Source organism: Lygodium microphyllum, chromosome 26 (genome assembly GCF_053477565.2).
Source record: "Lygodium microphyllum isolate KBCC chromosome 26, Lygodium_microphyllum_v1.1.10, whole genome shotgun sequence".
NCBI lineage: Eukaryota > Viridiplantae > Streptophyta > Polypodiopsida > Schizaeales > Lygodiaceae > Lygodium > Lygodium microphyllum.
In genome coordinates this window covers 38,746,024-38,763,368 of record NC_141160.1, presented here as the reverse complement: position 1 = coordinate 38,763,368, position 17,345 = coordinate 38,746,024, and the positions used below count along the sequence as shown (strand labels likewise).

Here is a 17,345-nt window from a genome sequence, read left to right as displayed (position 1 = left end):
TCCGAAGATAATCATAGTTGAGGTGACTAAACCGAGCATGCCATAGCTCTGACTGTGTCTGAGAGGTAAGAAGAAGAGTAGGGAGGGCAGTAGAAGACGTCAATTTGTAGATGTCGTTCTCCTCATATCCGGATGAGAGAACCTTCCTTGACCCACGATCAAGGACTCGCACCCAATCACTGTCAAACTCCACCAAAAGTCCAAGTGAACAAATCTTATGAGCCAAAAGTAGATGATACCCTAAACCTGGCACATGCAACACCTCTGAGGTATGGGTACCACCAAGTCCATCTAGAATAAGCTGCATCTCACCCCAACCTGCAATAGACACCAAAGAGCTATCTCCAATGAGAATCTGCCTACGCGAAGGTCGCAAACTGGGCAACACCATCTGATGAAGGAGTCATGTGCCGGGAGGCACCACTATCTACGATCCACTCTCGAGCCTGGGGAGCTGTCATCGCAACATCAGAAACATTTGGTGAAGAGTCCTCAATGACCGCTAAATGAAGAAACGCAGCTGATGAGGGTGCAGCCACCGCTCCAGAATCCTTCGTGTCCTTCTTGTTGGTGTCCTTCTTGTCTTTGTCGGGGCAATCCTTCTTCCAATGGCCAGTCTTTCCACAAATATGGCATGTGGATTCTTTGTCCTTGTCCTTCTTTGACTTGTTGTCCCCCTTCTTCTTCTTTTGGTCCTTCCCCTTCTTCTGAGAGGCTTGACCTATCAATGCCTCCGACTTGGAAGCATTCTGTCCCTTCAGTTGTTCCGCTTGGTCCAAGACCATAGGAACCAACTCTTTCCACCGAAGAGTGGACTCACGCCCCGAAGCAATAAGGGCGGAGTAGAAAGCACTGAATCGTGGCGGCAACTGGGACAAGAGTGTGATCGCCATGTCTTCGGAGGAAATCGGCTTCCCCGCATTTTGAACCTGCATCTGAAGCTGTCTAAGCTTGTTGATGTGCTCCCGCAACGAAGAAGACTTGTTCACGGACAAGGTCCGCATCTGCACCTCCAAAGAAACCCGCTTCATAAGGGTCATCCGGTTATACATCTGATCAAGCTCCAGCCATATCTCCCGAGCCACCGTCAAGTGCTCGATGTGGGCTATCACGGCTGTAGTACAAGACAGAAAAAGAAAGGAACGAATCCTGGCATTCAGTTTGTCCCAGTGAGACTGTGCCTTGGCCAACTCCGCACGAGCATCGGAAGAGAGTTTGGACTCATCTCTCACCGAGGGCCGGTCGATCTCCTCCTATACAAGCTCCGCCAAATCGTAGGACTCAAGGATGGCCAACATCATCACGCGCCAAATGCGGTAATTGTCGCCATCGATCTTTTGATCTGCGGGAAGAGCCGGTAGGACAGGCACCTTCCGGTCCATGATCGTCTGGAACTCCAAGTCAATCTCTGTAGACATCTTCACCTGTAATGCCTGCGCAAACGCAAAAGCAGCCCCCTCTGACTGTGAAATCGCAGCTTGCTAGGACTCTTTCTTCTACGTCCCGAACCTTCTTCACCTGCCGGAGGCGATGAAAAAGCAAAACTTGCACTTGAAAGCTGAAAACTCAAACTTCCTCCTCTTCAAACAATAGTAAACAGCAGCAAATCCACCAACTGGACTCCTTTCCTGCACGCCCACGCTCGCTTCAGCCTTGTTCCGAGGCTCAGCCCTCTCGCTTGCCCTCAAACGCTGGAAACGCAGCCTTGTGTCGCGATGGAAACTCTTCTTCAGGTTGGTTCTTCACTCAGCCGGCCCTTCTACACTGCTCTGATACCATGTCAGAGTGCAGCGGTGCGGAAGCGTGGGACCAAGACTGAGAGAGAGAGAACGCAGAGAGAAGAGAGAGAAAGAGACAGTGGAAGATGAAGATCTGTTGTATAAAGTGTGCTGTATACAAAGATATGCAGATATGTACACGGGCGCAGTGCGCGGGACTGCGTGTCTCCACCTCGATGATGCAACCTGCTGTTCACCTCGAAGTCCTGCTGCAGTCTGCACGATCTCCTGTCTGAAATCTGCAAACACAGATGTAATCTGCACGTATCTCCAGCATGGAACCTGTGAACAGAAGTGGGAGAAGACTGCTGAAATATCGGCTATAAATAGCCAGAAACTGGGCGCCCAAAATATGCAGGTCGGCTGCATTAAATGCAGCCGACTGTCCAGAATCAGGTCGGACCGCCACGTGGCAGTCCGACCGCCAGTCTCTGAATCACTAACACATACCATGCTGGAGCATCACCAAACCCCTCAATGTCTATGGGCTGAGGCTGTAGCTACTGTTGTTTACATCCTTTATCGTTTGCCTACTTCTGCTATTGTTGGTATTACTCCATATGAGGCGTACTTTGGGCCCAAGCTAGATGTTTCTTATTTCAGGATTTCTATGTGTGATGCCTATGTTTACATCCTAAAGACCTAGCATGAAAAATTTGAAGCGGCTTCCAACAGACAGGTGTTTATGGGCTATAGCTCATAGTCTCAAGGCTACCAATTGTATGATCCTGTTAAGCAGGATGTCTACACGAGCCGTGACGAGGTTCGTGGAAGTTCCATCCCCAGAGGAGAGTGAGGACCACCCTATTCTTGGAGGTCCCAGTGATAGCTGGGCCCAAACAACTGTTCCTCTGGAGCCTGTTCCTCTTGAGGACACTTCTTCGGATAAGGAGCTTCGTTCCCAGCCACAGAACTCACCAATTGCTCCTCTGCCGTCGGTGGACCTTCCAAACACTTCAACAGATGGAAAGCGCCGAGGAGAGATCCAGTCTCCTCCTCGTTGGGCCCATGACATGCTCCGAGATTCAAGGATCGAGGGGGTCCCTAAGGAGTGGAAACCGCAAGATGGACCATAGAGGTCACAGCGGCACCAAGCACATTCTACGGAGCTTGTTTGCTCTAACTACTATTTGATGTCCCGTGTTATGCAAGATAAAGAGCCTACCTCCATGAAGGAGACTTTACAATCTGATCATTGGCAGAAAGCGATGGAAGCTGAGTTGGAAGCTATTAAGAGGAATGGCACTTGGTACCTTGTGCCTCGTCCCTCTCATAAGATGGTGATTGGTGTCAAATGGGTCTTCAAGACCAAGTACCATGGTGATGGCTCTTTGGACAAGCACAAGGCCCACCTTGTTGCTAAAGGTTTTGCTCACTGCCCAGGCATTGATTTCCATGATACTTTTGCCCCCAATGCTCGTATAGCGATGATTCGTGTTGTTTTTGCCTTGGCTGGCCATAGGAGATGGCCCGTCTTTCAGTTGGATGTGAAGTCGGCCTTCTTGAAAGGCGACTTGAAGGAGATCTATGTAGAGCAGCCTCCTGGCTTTGGATCCTCAGTTGGAAAGGTTTACAGGTTGAAGAAGGCCTTGTATAGCCTAAAGTAGGCTACACGTGCTTGGAACGAGAAGATTGACTCATTCCTACAAGAAAGTTGGGATATTGGCGCTCCAAGGCCAATCCGCAGCTTTATGTGCACACTTCCAAGGGTGGTTCTGTGTTGTTTGTTTTGTATGTTAATGACTTGATTGTTACAGGTGACCATGCACAAAAGGTCGAAGAGATGAAGGCAGCCTTACATGCGAAGTTCAAGATGACGGATTTAGGACTTCTCCATTTCTTTTTGGGCCCAAGATTATCAGACTCAGAGGGGGATTTTCATCTCTCAACAGAGATACGTACAGGAGCTCTTGGTGACTTTTGAGATGGAGGATTGCAGGTCCATTTCTACTCCTATGGATCCAAACTGGAAGGCCACTTCACACTCAGATTCTCCTTTGGCGAATGCTATCCGCTACCGTCAATTGATTGAATCATTGATTTGGCTCCTCAACACTCAGGTTGATCTATGTTTTTTTGTAGCTCTCTTGGCTAGGTTCTTGAGTGAACCTCAACAGGTGCATTGGCAGCCTGCTCAGAGGATACTACGGTTTCTGAGGGGGACCTCTGACCTAGGGATTTACTATCCCACAAGTACAGGTGGTTCAATCTTGTCCTTGCAAGTTGGAGTGATTGGGATTAGGCTGGTGATGTGGACCACAGGCGGTCTACTATAGGCTATTGTTTTACCTTGGGTGCAGGGGTTATCTCTTGGAGTAGCAAGAAGCATCCCATGGTAGCCCTATCTTCGACTGAGGCAGAGTATCAAGCCGCATCTTCTACCACATGTGAGACTCTGTGGCTTCAGAGATTGTTGGAGAAGCTTGGCTGCCCCCAGACTTGTCCTACTATTTTGCGGTGTAACAATGAGAGTTGCATTGCCTTGGCCCGGAATCCTGTCTTCTATGCCCGGACAAAGTATATAGAGATCCAGTACCACTTCATCACGGAGAAGCTTTTGGATGAGACCATAGATGTGGAGTACTGCAAGATGGAGGACAATCTTGCATATCTGTTTACGAAGGAGCTTTCCCAGGCTCTACTTCAATGACATTCCAGATCCCTTCGCCTTATGCCTCGCTCGTCCAGGATCTGAGGGGGGGTGTTAGAGATTCTCATCCCCTAGATAGGCATTTTCCTCAGTAAGGATGTATACACATGCATTTTTCCAGCTGGGCAATCATTTGAGAGTGTTTCGGTGTGTGGAGCAAATTTATTATATGTCAATACCATGTCAACAGTGCCACATCAGCAGCCAGGTCAGCAAGCTGCAGTCGGACTGCCATGAGGCAATCCAGTCGGACTACAATACAGTTGGCCAGTTTTGCAGTACAGTCAGCTGCCGCCCTGACAGTTTTATTTGTTTTTTCTTTAGGCTATGAATAGCCCGACACCAGCACACTCTCTCATTCTTGCAGTTGCATATTTCAGGGCAGAGATCAGACAGATTGCAGCAGACTTCGAGGTGTCCAGCAGGGAGACATTATCGAGGTCAAGATACACAGACATACAGACTGCGACCGTGTACATATCTGCATTCCTTTGTATTCAGCATACTTTATACAACAGATCTTCTTGTTCTTATGTCTCTTTCTCTCTCTCTTCTCTCTTTGTTCATCCTACTCTCTCAATCTTGGTCCCACGCTTCCACATCGCTGCACTCTGACAGAGAAGGTTATCTCTGTCTCCTAGTGATGCAACGGAAGTGAAGGGGGAAATCAGTAGATGATGCTACACCCGCAACCTGTCTTTGCCTTCTCTGATGAACAGAGTCTTCAGCTCTTTGAGCTCCTGCACTTTGATACCATGTCAAAATGTGTGACGGTGCAGAGAGACAATAGAGTTGGCGGGGAAAAATATAGTGTGTCTACAGCAAACACTGAAAGAGAAGAGAAACTCAGAAACACAAGAAGAACATGGTAATGATACACTAAATCATGCTATGACAAGAAAAGCTGATACAACAGAGCCAAAGCTCAGAAGATAACTGCATTGTCCTATCTAGATCAAGCTGCAACACCTATGGAAATTTGCACAATGAAGGGAGCCAAAAGCAATCCTTTGGGCAGTGGACTATCGAAGTAATCACTAGAAGGTGAAGGAAAACTGTTGAGGGAGTGAATTGCAGTCCTCTGATGCCATTGGAGATGAAGATGGATTATCACCAATTATCAAGGGAGTAAACCGCAGTCCTTAGATGCTAGGGAGATGAGCTAGGGCAGCAAAATGCCAAATGAATGATGACACCTGAGACCTGGGAGTTGCAAACACAAGTGTCTAGAGTGATGGGCTGCAAAATGCAAATTAGGAACAACCCAAAAGCTGACGACTATTGCCATGGAAGGTCATCAAGTGGTAGAAAGCTGTCACCAGGTGGTGGATACTATCGCCATACAAAAGATACTGTCGCTGAGTGATGTGGACTAAAGCTAGGCATAAAGAGGCTATCGCCAAGTGATGTGGACTAACGCCAAGTTTAGAAGTGAAGTTGCTGGTAGTCTGATGATGACGCCACTAGGGTGGAGCCTCCAACGTGATGGGAACACGACACCTAAAGGAGAAGAAGGATGGCCACGAACTTCAATGTCCTACAGTAGGGGTATCTGCAGCAATGGAGTGGAGAGGGAAGTGTATCAGAGTGGCAGAGGAAGAGGAGTCAAGAATGACTGAAGTGGTGTAGAATGAATGAAGTGACTGCCTATTTATAGGCATAAGCTGTCTAGGGTGGCACAGCAATGTGTGGGTGCCCATTGAAAAAGTGGCCAAAATGTGGACACCAGCCCTTTTTGGGGCTGTCAATGCGAAACCCTAAATGAAGTGTGTAAACTGAAGAAGTGGTTTATCAATAGCACTGTCCTACAAATCAAGACCATAATGACTCCTCAAGGCTTTTCAATAAACCTAGAACTTGATTCCATTTGTTCCATGATCTATCATACTCTGTACTATCATAGATTGCTATATCCATTTGGATGAACTTGTGCAATCCTGACATTATATCTTCTTTTATTTTCTAGGATTTTGTCATTGTTCCTAGATCAGTCAAGTGCATGGAGCTTTGTAGGCCATCTCATAGGTTACCCATTGATGCCCTTTGATCCATGATTCGAGCTCCCTAGGCATTTAAACTCTCATTAAATGAAGTTGTTGCCCCTAGTGTCCTAGACACTAAGTGATACTAGGGTTAGGGTTTCCTATGATAGTTAAGCCATTTAGGGTTTCATTCTATAAAGAGACACTTCGTGCGTCATTAGCACATAAGTGTGGCATTATTCATTTTGGTTGCCCTGAGCATTATAGTCTATCTTAGTCATTAATTAATATATCGTTTCTCACTTGTAATCAAGTATTGTTGTGCAACAATTAATTCTTTCATTCTCTATTAATTAATTGCATAATTACTTCACATCAGAGCCAACGTCCAAGGCTTGAAACCAATTGGCATTTGTAAAGAAAATACCCTGACACAGAAGCATAAACAGAAACCGTACAACAAAGCACAAACTGATAAAAGAACACAGTTAGGGTTAGGGTTAGGGTAACTCAAAGACAATGAACACAGTGGATAAATGAAATGATATGACTACTAATAATACGATGCTCAAGCAGCAAACACACTATGCAGTGAATGAATACTGAACCTCGAACTCCTGTATCTCAAGGATCAGGGCAGGGGTAATGAGCAGGAGAGTGTGTCGTACTCCGAACGGATCCCAAATCGCAGCAAGGTAGCCTCCGGATGTCGAACACCAGCAAACGCAGCAGTGAGAAGCTGGATCTGATGCAGATAGCAGTAAGGAGAGAGAAAGACTAAAAACGCAGGCAACAATTGAGAGAAAGACTAAAAACGCAAGTAGGACAGCCTATAGGAGTGAGAAAGACTAAAAACGCAGGTAGGACAGCCTGCACGAGAGAGAAAACTTTCAGGGCGGCAGCTGGGGCCTGCAAACGCAGCAGTTTGCTGATGTGGCAGGCTGTACGACAGTAGTGCAGCAGCAATCAGCATGTGGAGGGCTAGAAACAAGCGCCAAACTATAGGGAACAATGATGGACAGCAAGGGCTGAGATGTCCTCCGCGAACGGGGTGTGGGCAGCAAGTTGATAACACCTGAAACCTGCAAAAACGAGATTGAGGAAGAGTGGAGGGCTGGCTGCCAATTTATAGAAAATTAGGGTTCTAGATCCTCTCCCACTTAACTCTCTCGATCTGCTCCCCGTTTTAGGGTTTTGGCTAGAATAAGCCTAAAATAAGCATGGTTTGGGGCTGTTTAAGTGGCTAAGAGCAATTTTTAGCACAACAACATCCTACATCACGTTCGAACATTCAAGCATCCAATGACCCTCGAGTTGAAGCTACAACATTTCTCTAAATTCTCCTACGATGAAGGACTACATCAACCAAATGGAGAAGATTCGAGGTGAGCTTGCATCCCTAGCAAATATTGTGGATTCAAAAGACCTTGTTGTGACGCTTCTATCACATCTCCCATCACCAAAGTATAATGTCTTCTACACAAGACCTCTCACCTCTCATACATGGGAAGTGGAAGCTAGTTCCTATGGTGCTTGGACAAGATCCACATCACAAGGAGACAAATTCTTGCGAAGCTAGTGCACAAAGCCATGCTTTTGCAGCATAATCTTTGATAAAGGATAGTCCAAACAAAAGAAAGGGAAGAAGTCAAAGAAACCAAGGTTGGTTTTCAACATTCAAGGGCGAGCAAGAGGGCTGCACATCGACACAAGGATGAAATGAGTAAAGACATGTGGAAAAGGAAGGAAGTTTGCTGTCTTTTGAGGTTTTGATGCCAAAGATAGTAAAAAGGTTGCATTTTCACTATTTTACAGCAAGGTTTGTTTTTTAATTGCCTCTGGTGGTTAAGGTGTGTGAAGGAGTGGAAGAAACCCTGGTAGGCTGCCTTTTCATAATCAAAGGGAGCTGTCCTTATTGTGTGCAAGTTATTTAGGAGCCATGTCATCTGCAATCAATGTGGGGTTCCAAGCGATCATGGACTGGAAGGTCCCCGTTTCACCAACTCTTCCACACGATCAAAAGCTAGATGGGGAGAGCTACCACATTTGACATGTGAATAATACTTCTTGGAGTCTTATGATTTGGCAAAGCTCGTGATGGAGACTACTGATGGTCCATCGGCTCTGGATCTTTCCAAACTTTCTTCTTCAGAGAAAGAAGATTTGATGAAGGTATAGGCACACTGGGACAAGTTAAATGCTCGTATCTGTTTTCTTATTCCTTTCATGTACTCCGGCCATGATAGCCCATATTGAGCATCTTACCGATGCTTGAGAAATATGGCTCGAACTAGATCAGCTCTATAACAAGATGACTATCATGAAGAGGGTTTCTTTGGAGGTACAAATGTGAAATTTGAATCCCAACAAGTATGCTTCCATGTGGGAGCATGTGAACAAGCCTCAACAATTGCAAATGCAGGTTCAAAATGCTAGCAAGCCCATCTCCTCCAAGGATATGGTGATTACTTTGTTATCGCAATTTCCCCCTAGGTTCAATGCATTCTACTCCACTTTGACGAGAGGACCTTGACCTTACAACACTCAGTGGCTACTCCAGGCAGAGAATCAGAGTAGTGGCACACTTTCAAAGAAAATGGCACATAGACCAAGACCCAACCACTTGTCTTATAGATGGATGGAGATATTGGGCATACCAAAGGAGGCCTCTATAGAGACTTCAGTGGGATCCAGGAGTGGGTGTGGAGGGATCCCTTACTTGATAGGCCATCCGACATCCCCTTCTTTGGCTACGCTACTAGATTGGGACGGAGGATATAGATGAGCAAGATTAGAGCACAGCCTGCAGCCATCCCTCATTGGCATAGAGAGGGAGTCTTAGATGAGTTCCTATATAACTTTTGGAGGCGGCTACATGACAGCTTCAGGCCCAAGAAGATATCTCTCTTTCTATGGCTTTTAGCCCATAGGAGTTTAGCAGTTGGCACTTGGCTTGGAAATGGCAAGGACCCAGTGGCTTGCGCGCGACGTGGTGAGCCAAAGGAGACACAGAGACATTGCCTCTGGGACTGTCCTAGAGCCCAAGAGATGTGGAGGATAGCTCTTAGGATAGTATTCCATGGTACAACAGAGTCCATGGTGCCGACATGGGGGACTGCAGCTTGGATCACAGACAGAGGTCCAACTTGCAGCTATGAGGACACTCAGGGGAGCATTTCTTTTCTCATCATTGGACAACATCTGAGCAGGATCCCTACCCCAGACTACTCACAGACACAGTGGACTCAGGGACATTGTCACAGATGGGAGCTGATTTCCAGCATTATAGCTTGGTACATATGGACTGCGAGATGTAGCCAGGTCATTGATCTTCAAGATATACCCACTGGGGAGTCTTTATCGAGGATTTGGACAGAGATAGTCCATTCTCTCCGTGGGAGATGGGAGAGGTTACAGGGCAGCTCAGAGAGGATGAGGAAGAAAAGAGAGGCTTTCCTAAGGATTTGGGATTTAGACACCTTCTTTCACACTACCCCTCAAATGGTCTGGCACTTTAACCCACCAGATTGGTTGTTTACACAACCATTGTATCTTTGATGTACTTAGTTACTCTTCACAGAGTTTCTTGTACTTTGTATTTACCTTAGGGGGAATTTCTCCGAGGTGATATTAATAGAGTTCTCTTTTCTTGGAAAAAAAAAAAAGAACACTCCTCAAGAGAGTGGTATTTTGGAGCGAAAAAAGAGGAGTGTGATCGAGATGGCTCAAACTATGATGGAGCACGGGCAGACATCTCAATGTCTTTGGGCCAAAGCAATGGCCCTACAATTCATATTCTAAATCAGTCATCTACATCTGCCATTACAGGTATGACTCCATTTGAGGCGTACTTTGGGCTAAAGTCAAATGTTTCCTATGTGAAGGTGTTTGGATGTGATGCCTATGCTCACATTCCAAAGAAATAGAATGATAAGTTTGAGCCAACATCCAAGAAACAAGTGTTAGTTGGCTACGAGAAACAAGATATATGATCCTATTTCACGAGATGTCTATACAAGCAGTGATGTGCCATTCATGGAGTTTCCACTTTAAGAGAGAAGTGAGGAGCACCCTATTCTTGGAGATCCAAGTGATAGTTCAATTCCAATGGAGCCTATGCCTCTTGAGGCTCCATCTACAGATGAGGAGATTTCTTCTCCACCGGCTTCCCCGCTAGTGGATCTTCCAAAAACTTCAACAAAGACAGAGTGGCGAAGGGAGTATCGGCCTCCTCCTGGTTGGCCTCGTGATACATTCCATGATGCAAGGATTGAGGGACTTCCCAAGGAGTGGCAGCCATAGGATGGTATGCAGCGATCTCGAAGAAACCAACCACATTTAACCTAGCTTGTTTGTACTAACTATGGTTTGACAACCCACGCCATGCAAGATAGGGATCCGACATCAGTAAAGGAAGCAATACAATCAAATCATTGGTAGAAAGCCATGGAGCAAGAGTCAAAGTCTATTGAATGGAATAGCACTTGGTATCTTGTGCCTCGACCCACTCATCACCAGGTGATTGGAGTCAAGTGGGTCTTTAAGACCAAGTATCTTAGTAATGGCACACTCGACAAGCATAAGGCACAATTGATTACCAAGGGTTATTCACAAAGGCCAAGTGTTGATTTCCATGATGTTTGCATCCACTGCTCATATGGCCATCATTTGGACAGTTTCAATTCTTGCCAACCATAGGAGATGGCCCGTTTACCAATTGCAAGTCAAATCTGCGTTCTTGAATGCTGACTTAAAGGAGGAGATCTACTTAGAGCAATCTCCTAGCTTTTCTTCCTCGAACGGTAAGGTATACAAGTTAAAGAAGGCCCTTTATGGCCTCAAACAGGGTCCTAAAACAGGTTGTAAGGGTATCAAAGATCTGCCTCCAATCCAAATTTGTACATCTACATATCAACTAGAGAACATGCAATATTTGTGCCTTATGTGGGCAATCTCATCTTGACAATTGACCATACCCAAATGGTCAAGTAGAATAAGAAAGCATTGCATGAGAAGTTTGAGATGACGGATTTGGGGCTTCTTCACTTCTTCCTAGTTCATGAGATATGGCAAACTAAGACAGAAATCTCTCTTCGAACAACGGTATGTGCAAGAGCTCTTGACTAGTCTTGAGATGCAAGAGTGTCAGACCATTACTACTCCATGGATCCAAATTGGAAGGCTATGGCTCCTTGTTGGTGGATGCTTCCCGCTATACAGTTGATTGGGTCATTGATATGGCTTTTGAATGCTTGGATTGATTTGTGCTTCCCAATTGGTTTGCTTGCAGGCTTTATGGGTGAATCTAAGCAGGTCCTTTGGCACGCTGCATTGAGGACATTGCTATTCCTAAGGGGAACTCCCAACCTTGGCCTATTTTATCCAACAAGTAGATGGTTTGGCTTTGGTGTTGCAAGGTTGGACGAACTCAAACTAGGCTGGAGATGTTGACCACATGAGGTCAAGGACAGGTTATTGCTTCATTTTGGGTACAAGTGCTATACATGGAGTGGCAACAAGAAGCAGCCAACAATTGCCCTCATATCCACAAAAGCTTAGTATCGAGCAGCTTGTACTACTACTTGTGAGATTGTTTAGCTTCGAAGGTTGTTGGAGGAGCTTGGTTGTCCATAGCCAGGAGCTACCACACTTCTATGCAACAATGAGAGTTGCATAGCTTTGGCATGGGATCCCGTTTTCCATCCTAGGACGAGGCATATAAAGATCCAATATCACTACATTCGTGAGAATCTCTTGGACGGAACTATAGATGTGGAGTATTGTAAGACAGAGGATAATGTGGAAAATTTGTTTACCAAAGCACTTCCTCAGGCCGTTCTTTGTCAGCATTCCATATCCCTTAGCCTTATACCACATCCAAGATTTGAGAGGGAGTGCTGGAGATTTGGTCATTCCCAGGACCGGCACAAGCTGTGTCAAGACAGTTTAGGGCAGATTTTCCCAATTGGGAGCAGGTTGGACAGTTTCAGTGCAGCCACCAGCATATATTGTGCAATGAGGGCAGACTGGGCAGGGTGGACTGGTGCACGCTGCAGCTAGGGGGTTGATCCCGGCACATTTTGATTATTTTATCATTTCAGTTCGTTATTTTGCTGCAGTTGGCCAGTTTTTCAGCCGGGCCAACCTGCTGCATTTTATGTTATTTTATTGGCTATTTATAGCCAGCCAGCCCAAGGGTCATACACGTACAGTTTTCTGCAGGTGAGAGAAAGAGAGCTCCAGCTGGTGATACTCCAACAGCCCATTGCATAGATTTTTCTTCAATCTTCAGCATTCATACTCTACAATCTTCAGTGTTCTACTCTGTGTGTGTGTCTGTGTGTGTGTGTGTGTGTGTGTGTGTGTGTGTGTGTGTGTGTAGATACAAAGGACGCTACACTGTCGTCGGGGGACCATGCCTCACTGCTTTAGCCTCTCTATACTAGATAGACCCATAAGAGATCTTGGGATGAGTATGCCTCCTTAGCAATTCCACATTGTATCTAGCTTAGACATCATTTTGTACTAATCAGCTATGTATTGTTTATTGTTTAGTTTCCATTTATTTCGTCATAGCATTATAGGCTGATTTGGCCTTTTGTAGACATTAATACGACTCTGTGTGTGTGTGTGTGTGTGTGTGTGTGTGTGTGTGTTCACGTCTTATTCTTTTTAGTCTGGTCATACAATTCTGCATTCGCTGCACTCTTATACAACCACCATCTCTAGTGGTTTCCTCATACCCCCATCCCTTTTAGAGGGGGATGATCTTAGCAATGCAACTGTGGATTTCCTCGCCCTTGTTGTTTCATAAATGTATGAAGCACCTATTTTAGCCTTTCAAAAAAGTCATACCATGAAAAATATGCCAGAAATTTTATAATTAATGTTTACCATGGATTCTTTCTCCACGATGTAATGGATATTTGCATTGATTGCACAAATTTTTTTAGTTGAGTTGTTTGAGTTGTTGTGGAGGGGGGGGGGGGGGGGTCTCAATCCTTGGCTATAATTCTCCATCGACCAACTTTATCTGCTATGGCACTCTTCCTGCCACCCTTAGATCCATTCCATCTCCTTTGACCTTCGTCCACATCCAAGAATTAAGGGGGAGTGTTAGCAATCATGTCATGTATGTTCATCTCCTACCTTTGGACCTTAGTCTAAGTTAACGAAGACATTAGGATCTTAGCATAACCATCACTTTAGGTGGACATCCTTCTTGCATTTCTCACCGAGTAGCTTGTTTTCCCTCATTCCAAGCAAGTGTTTATTGCCACGTCCATGTTCATTGTTCCTTTTCCCCATGAGTTGTCACAAAATCTTCCTGAAAGATCAGCAAGCTGTTGAGCTAAAATATGCATTACTTGCTGATTAGCCTCTTAAACAGTCCCAAAACACACTTAAAATGCTCTTTTAGAGTAAAACTCTAAAACGGGGAGCAGTTCGAGAGAGTTCAGTGGAAACCCTAATTTTTGGGGCGCCCTTCCACATCTATAAATAGACAGGCTGCCCCCATTCAGCGATCATCCTTGTTTGCAAGTTACACCAGCCCACACACCCTCTGCTGCTGTTGGCGCCCAGTTTCCAGCCTACAGCCCACCTCCATCTGTTGTCCAGCCATCATCAACTGCAGCCACATAATCTTCAACCTGTCCATTGCTGTAGGTGACAGCTCTCAGCTGCTGGCGACTGCTCCAAACTGTCCCAGGCTGCTGTTCAGTCTGCTGTCCATCATCTCTAGGGTCAGCCAGCCTACGTTTTCAGCATTGCAGGCCCTGACACTCTCAAACACTATTTCAGCCTGCTGTTTACAGCAAACTGTGCACAGTTTCCAGCCTCCGATCGGTGGTACACTGCTGCATTTACTAGTTTCCAGCCTCCAGACTGCTGCGTTTTGGTGACCAGCCTGCTGCCATTCACCTTCTTCATTGGCGTCTTTGGCAAAGAGATTCTTTCCACTTTTGAGAAGCTTGTCACTAGTGCTATTGGAGGAAGGAGAGTCCTCTACTCACAATAAGGGAACCTCAAAATTGTCAAATGCACAAACACTGAGGAGGTTCTTCCATTAAAGGTAGAGGTGATTATTCAACTTTCTAATATTCTAAAGATTAGACTAGTAAACATGTGGTAAGAAAGTGCATTTTGAATTCTAAAGATTAGACTAGTAAACAATGTGGTAAGAAAGTGCATTTTGAAGGATTGTTTTCCCCTGGTTAATGAAGGTGAGACCCATCCAATTATAGATGTTCTTACACAGTTAGGAGGCTACCTTACAGCACGCCCAAAGGGCAAGGCTACCATTAATAATCGGACTATAGTCCAATGTGGACCTAGGTTCCACTTAAGTTTTTTGAGATAGCTTGTGCTAAGAAACTCCCCCTCCGCCTTCTCATGATTGGGTGGTTGATAGCAGAGCTGATCTCTAATGAACATCTTCCATTTGGGCGTTATTCTAATTGGTTTGTTTTATCTAATTTTTGAGAGAGCTTGTGCTAGGAATCTCGCTTTGCACCATCTCGTGATTGGGTTGTTAATAGGAGAACTGGTCTGCAAAGAACATCTACTGTTTGAGCCTTATTCTGTATGGTTTCATATTTCTAAACCTAAGGTGCTAATGACAAAAAGCATGCTGTTCGTCTGAGGAGTCTTGGATGATCGTGAAGGTATTGAATATGAGCTCCGATTCGATCGCGGGCCTCTTTAATCTAATGCGGCAACGTGGCATGTTTAAGCATCGATCAGCCACAGGGACTCTCTCTCTCTCTCTCTCTCTCTCTCTCTCTCTCTCTCTCTCTCTCTCTATGATGAAATTCAGCAGGCGATAGGTAGCATGGCATGCGATGAAAGATGTTCACAGAGGGGCGAATGGCATGCGATGTAAGCAAAGATGTTCAAAGGTAGGTAGGTAGGCAGGTAGCGAGGAGCATTGTGCACCTGAGAAGTGGAGCGGCCGCAGCGCTCGGCTGCCTGGCTGACGCGATGGAGAACGTTACGAAGCGCCTGAGCAGTGGCGCTCTCCGCTGCCGCAGCCATCTTTGCGTCGTCACTAGCTTGTTGAACACCACACGTATGGCTCATTACGTTGCTCATCTCTCTCTCTCTCTTTCTGTCTCTGTCTCTCTCTATTCGTGGGACCTTGTTGTCATTACCCAGCCTTCCCTTTTCCCTTCTTCATAGTCTAAAACCTTAGAAAGAGTGACATTTCAATACCACATCTATTATCTACTATTATTATTAGCATAAGGTTTTTTTTTTCTACTCTTTAGTTATTAGCAACATATATGTCGATTAATAAAACGAGTGTGTAAGTTGGATACGATTTTGGTCTTAAGATTAAGCCCTAGATGGTAGCTCAAAGTTGGCATACCTTTATGGCATTGTTGTTCTTTTGATCACATGAAAATGCATTATAAAATAAATTTATATATATGATTAGCTTGCATGAAATACCAAACTTACATAATGATATTTAATGCCTTTCAATGATATCTATCGATAAGCAAGAGGGCCTTCACACATCACGGTTGATTTGTGCCTCTGTCAATCTAGAAACGTAATCCAATGAAGTGTAACTATGCCTCAACAACAAAAGCTTGCTAATTGTGCTACGGGAAGGTCTTCACACATCATGGTTGATTTGTGCAAATATTGTTGGGTATGAGGTCCATCACACATCATGGTTGATCTGTGCCTCTGTCAAGCTAAAAACATAACCCCTCTAATACCAACCTTTCACCCCAAAATATAGCACTATGGTGCCACCCAATTCTAGGGTGACCCCTAAAAACACTAAGGCCATGGTTCCACATAATGAAACTTGAGGGTTGCAACATATATCATTGTCCAAAAAGTAATTGAAGCTTCTCAATTCTCATGACAACACATAAGATATAATACAACCCTGAACAAAATATTTGATTTTTTTTTCAATTTGCATACCACCACGTGTAAGACATAATACACTCCCACATACACACACATGCATTCTTTCTTTCTCTTGCTATGCAATGTGATCATGCACAACTACATGTGCATGAAGTCGCACTAAAAGAGCACATACACACACACTTCATTCTTCTCTCCCTCTTTCCATTTCTCTCCTATGTCTCTCTCTCTAATATTTTCCTCTTTATTTCTCTCTCTTCATTCTCTCTAAAAACTTTTCTCTTCTCTCTCTCTCTCTCTCTCTCTCTCTCTCTCAATTTTCTCTCCTCTCTTTAATTTTTTCCTCTCTTTCTCTCTCTTTAAAATTTCTTCCTCGTATCCTCTCTCTCCCCCCTCTCTCTCTCTCCCTCCCTCTCTCTTTCTCTATATATATATCTCTCAAAGTTATTTATTCTCTCTCTAAATTTTTATTATATCCCCTCTCTCTCATATTTCAGTCTCTAGATTGTGTGTGTGTGTGTGCATGCATCATTTCCCGCCTGCTTGCAAGCTGCCACTATGACCATTGCCGCCATTAGCACATCGTGCTACAGCTGTGGCCCCACCAACTACTACCACTACTACTTTTACATGACATTTTTTGCTCCCACTATAACTATTGTGTGAAGGGGGATGTGTGTGTGTGTGTGTGTGTGTGTGTGTGTGTGTGGGGCATGTCAAAGCACACGTGTGAGAGAGAGAGAGAGAGAGAGAGGAGGGAAAAGTTTAATTTTAATTTTAATTCAAATTTGAAGGAGGTATGGGATATTATTTAGTTTAATAGGCCCTTTGGAGGTAGTCAAGATAACATTGTATTATAGATTCATAGAGCAGGTTAAGTCTTGCAACCATACTTAGCCTAATCTATTTGTATCCTATCAATGTGAGACTATTGAATTATAGGTTCAAAATAAGTTAGCAAGGCATAAAAACATTAACTATATCCTTAAAAGCTAATCTCAATAAACAAGTAAAGCAACACTATGTGATTACCATTGGGTAGATGCT

The 17,345-nt window shown here is 44.8% G+C and overlaps 1 protein-coding gene across 2 annotated transcripts in view; it reads right to left on the bottom strand.

The window, feature by feature from the left end:
• The window catches only part of LOC148013164 (uncharacterized), a 154,678-nt gene extending 139,159 nt beyond the window's left edge, over positions 1 to 15,519 (bottom strand). The window contains exon 1 of one of the 2 annotated variants that reach the window (XM_087667761.1): positions 15,348 to 15,519. In XM_087667761.1, the coding sequence (XP_087523887.1) occupies positions 15,348 to 15,503 (156 nt within the window). In that variant the 5' untranslated portion in view covers positions 15,504 to 15,519. The remainder of the gene's footprint in view (positions 1 to 15,347) is intronic. The other variant, XM_087667760.1, reaches the window with a different exon arrangement.
• Between the last annotated feature and the right edge of the window lie 1,826 nt (positions 15,520 to 17,345).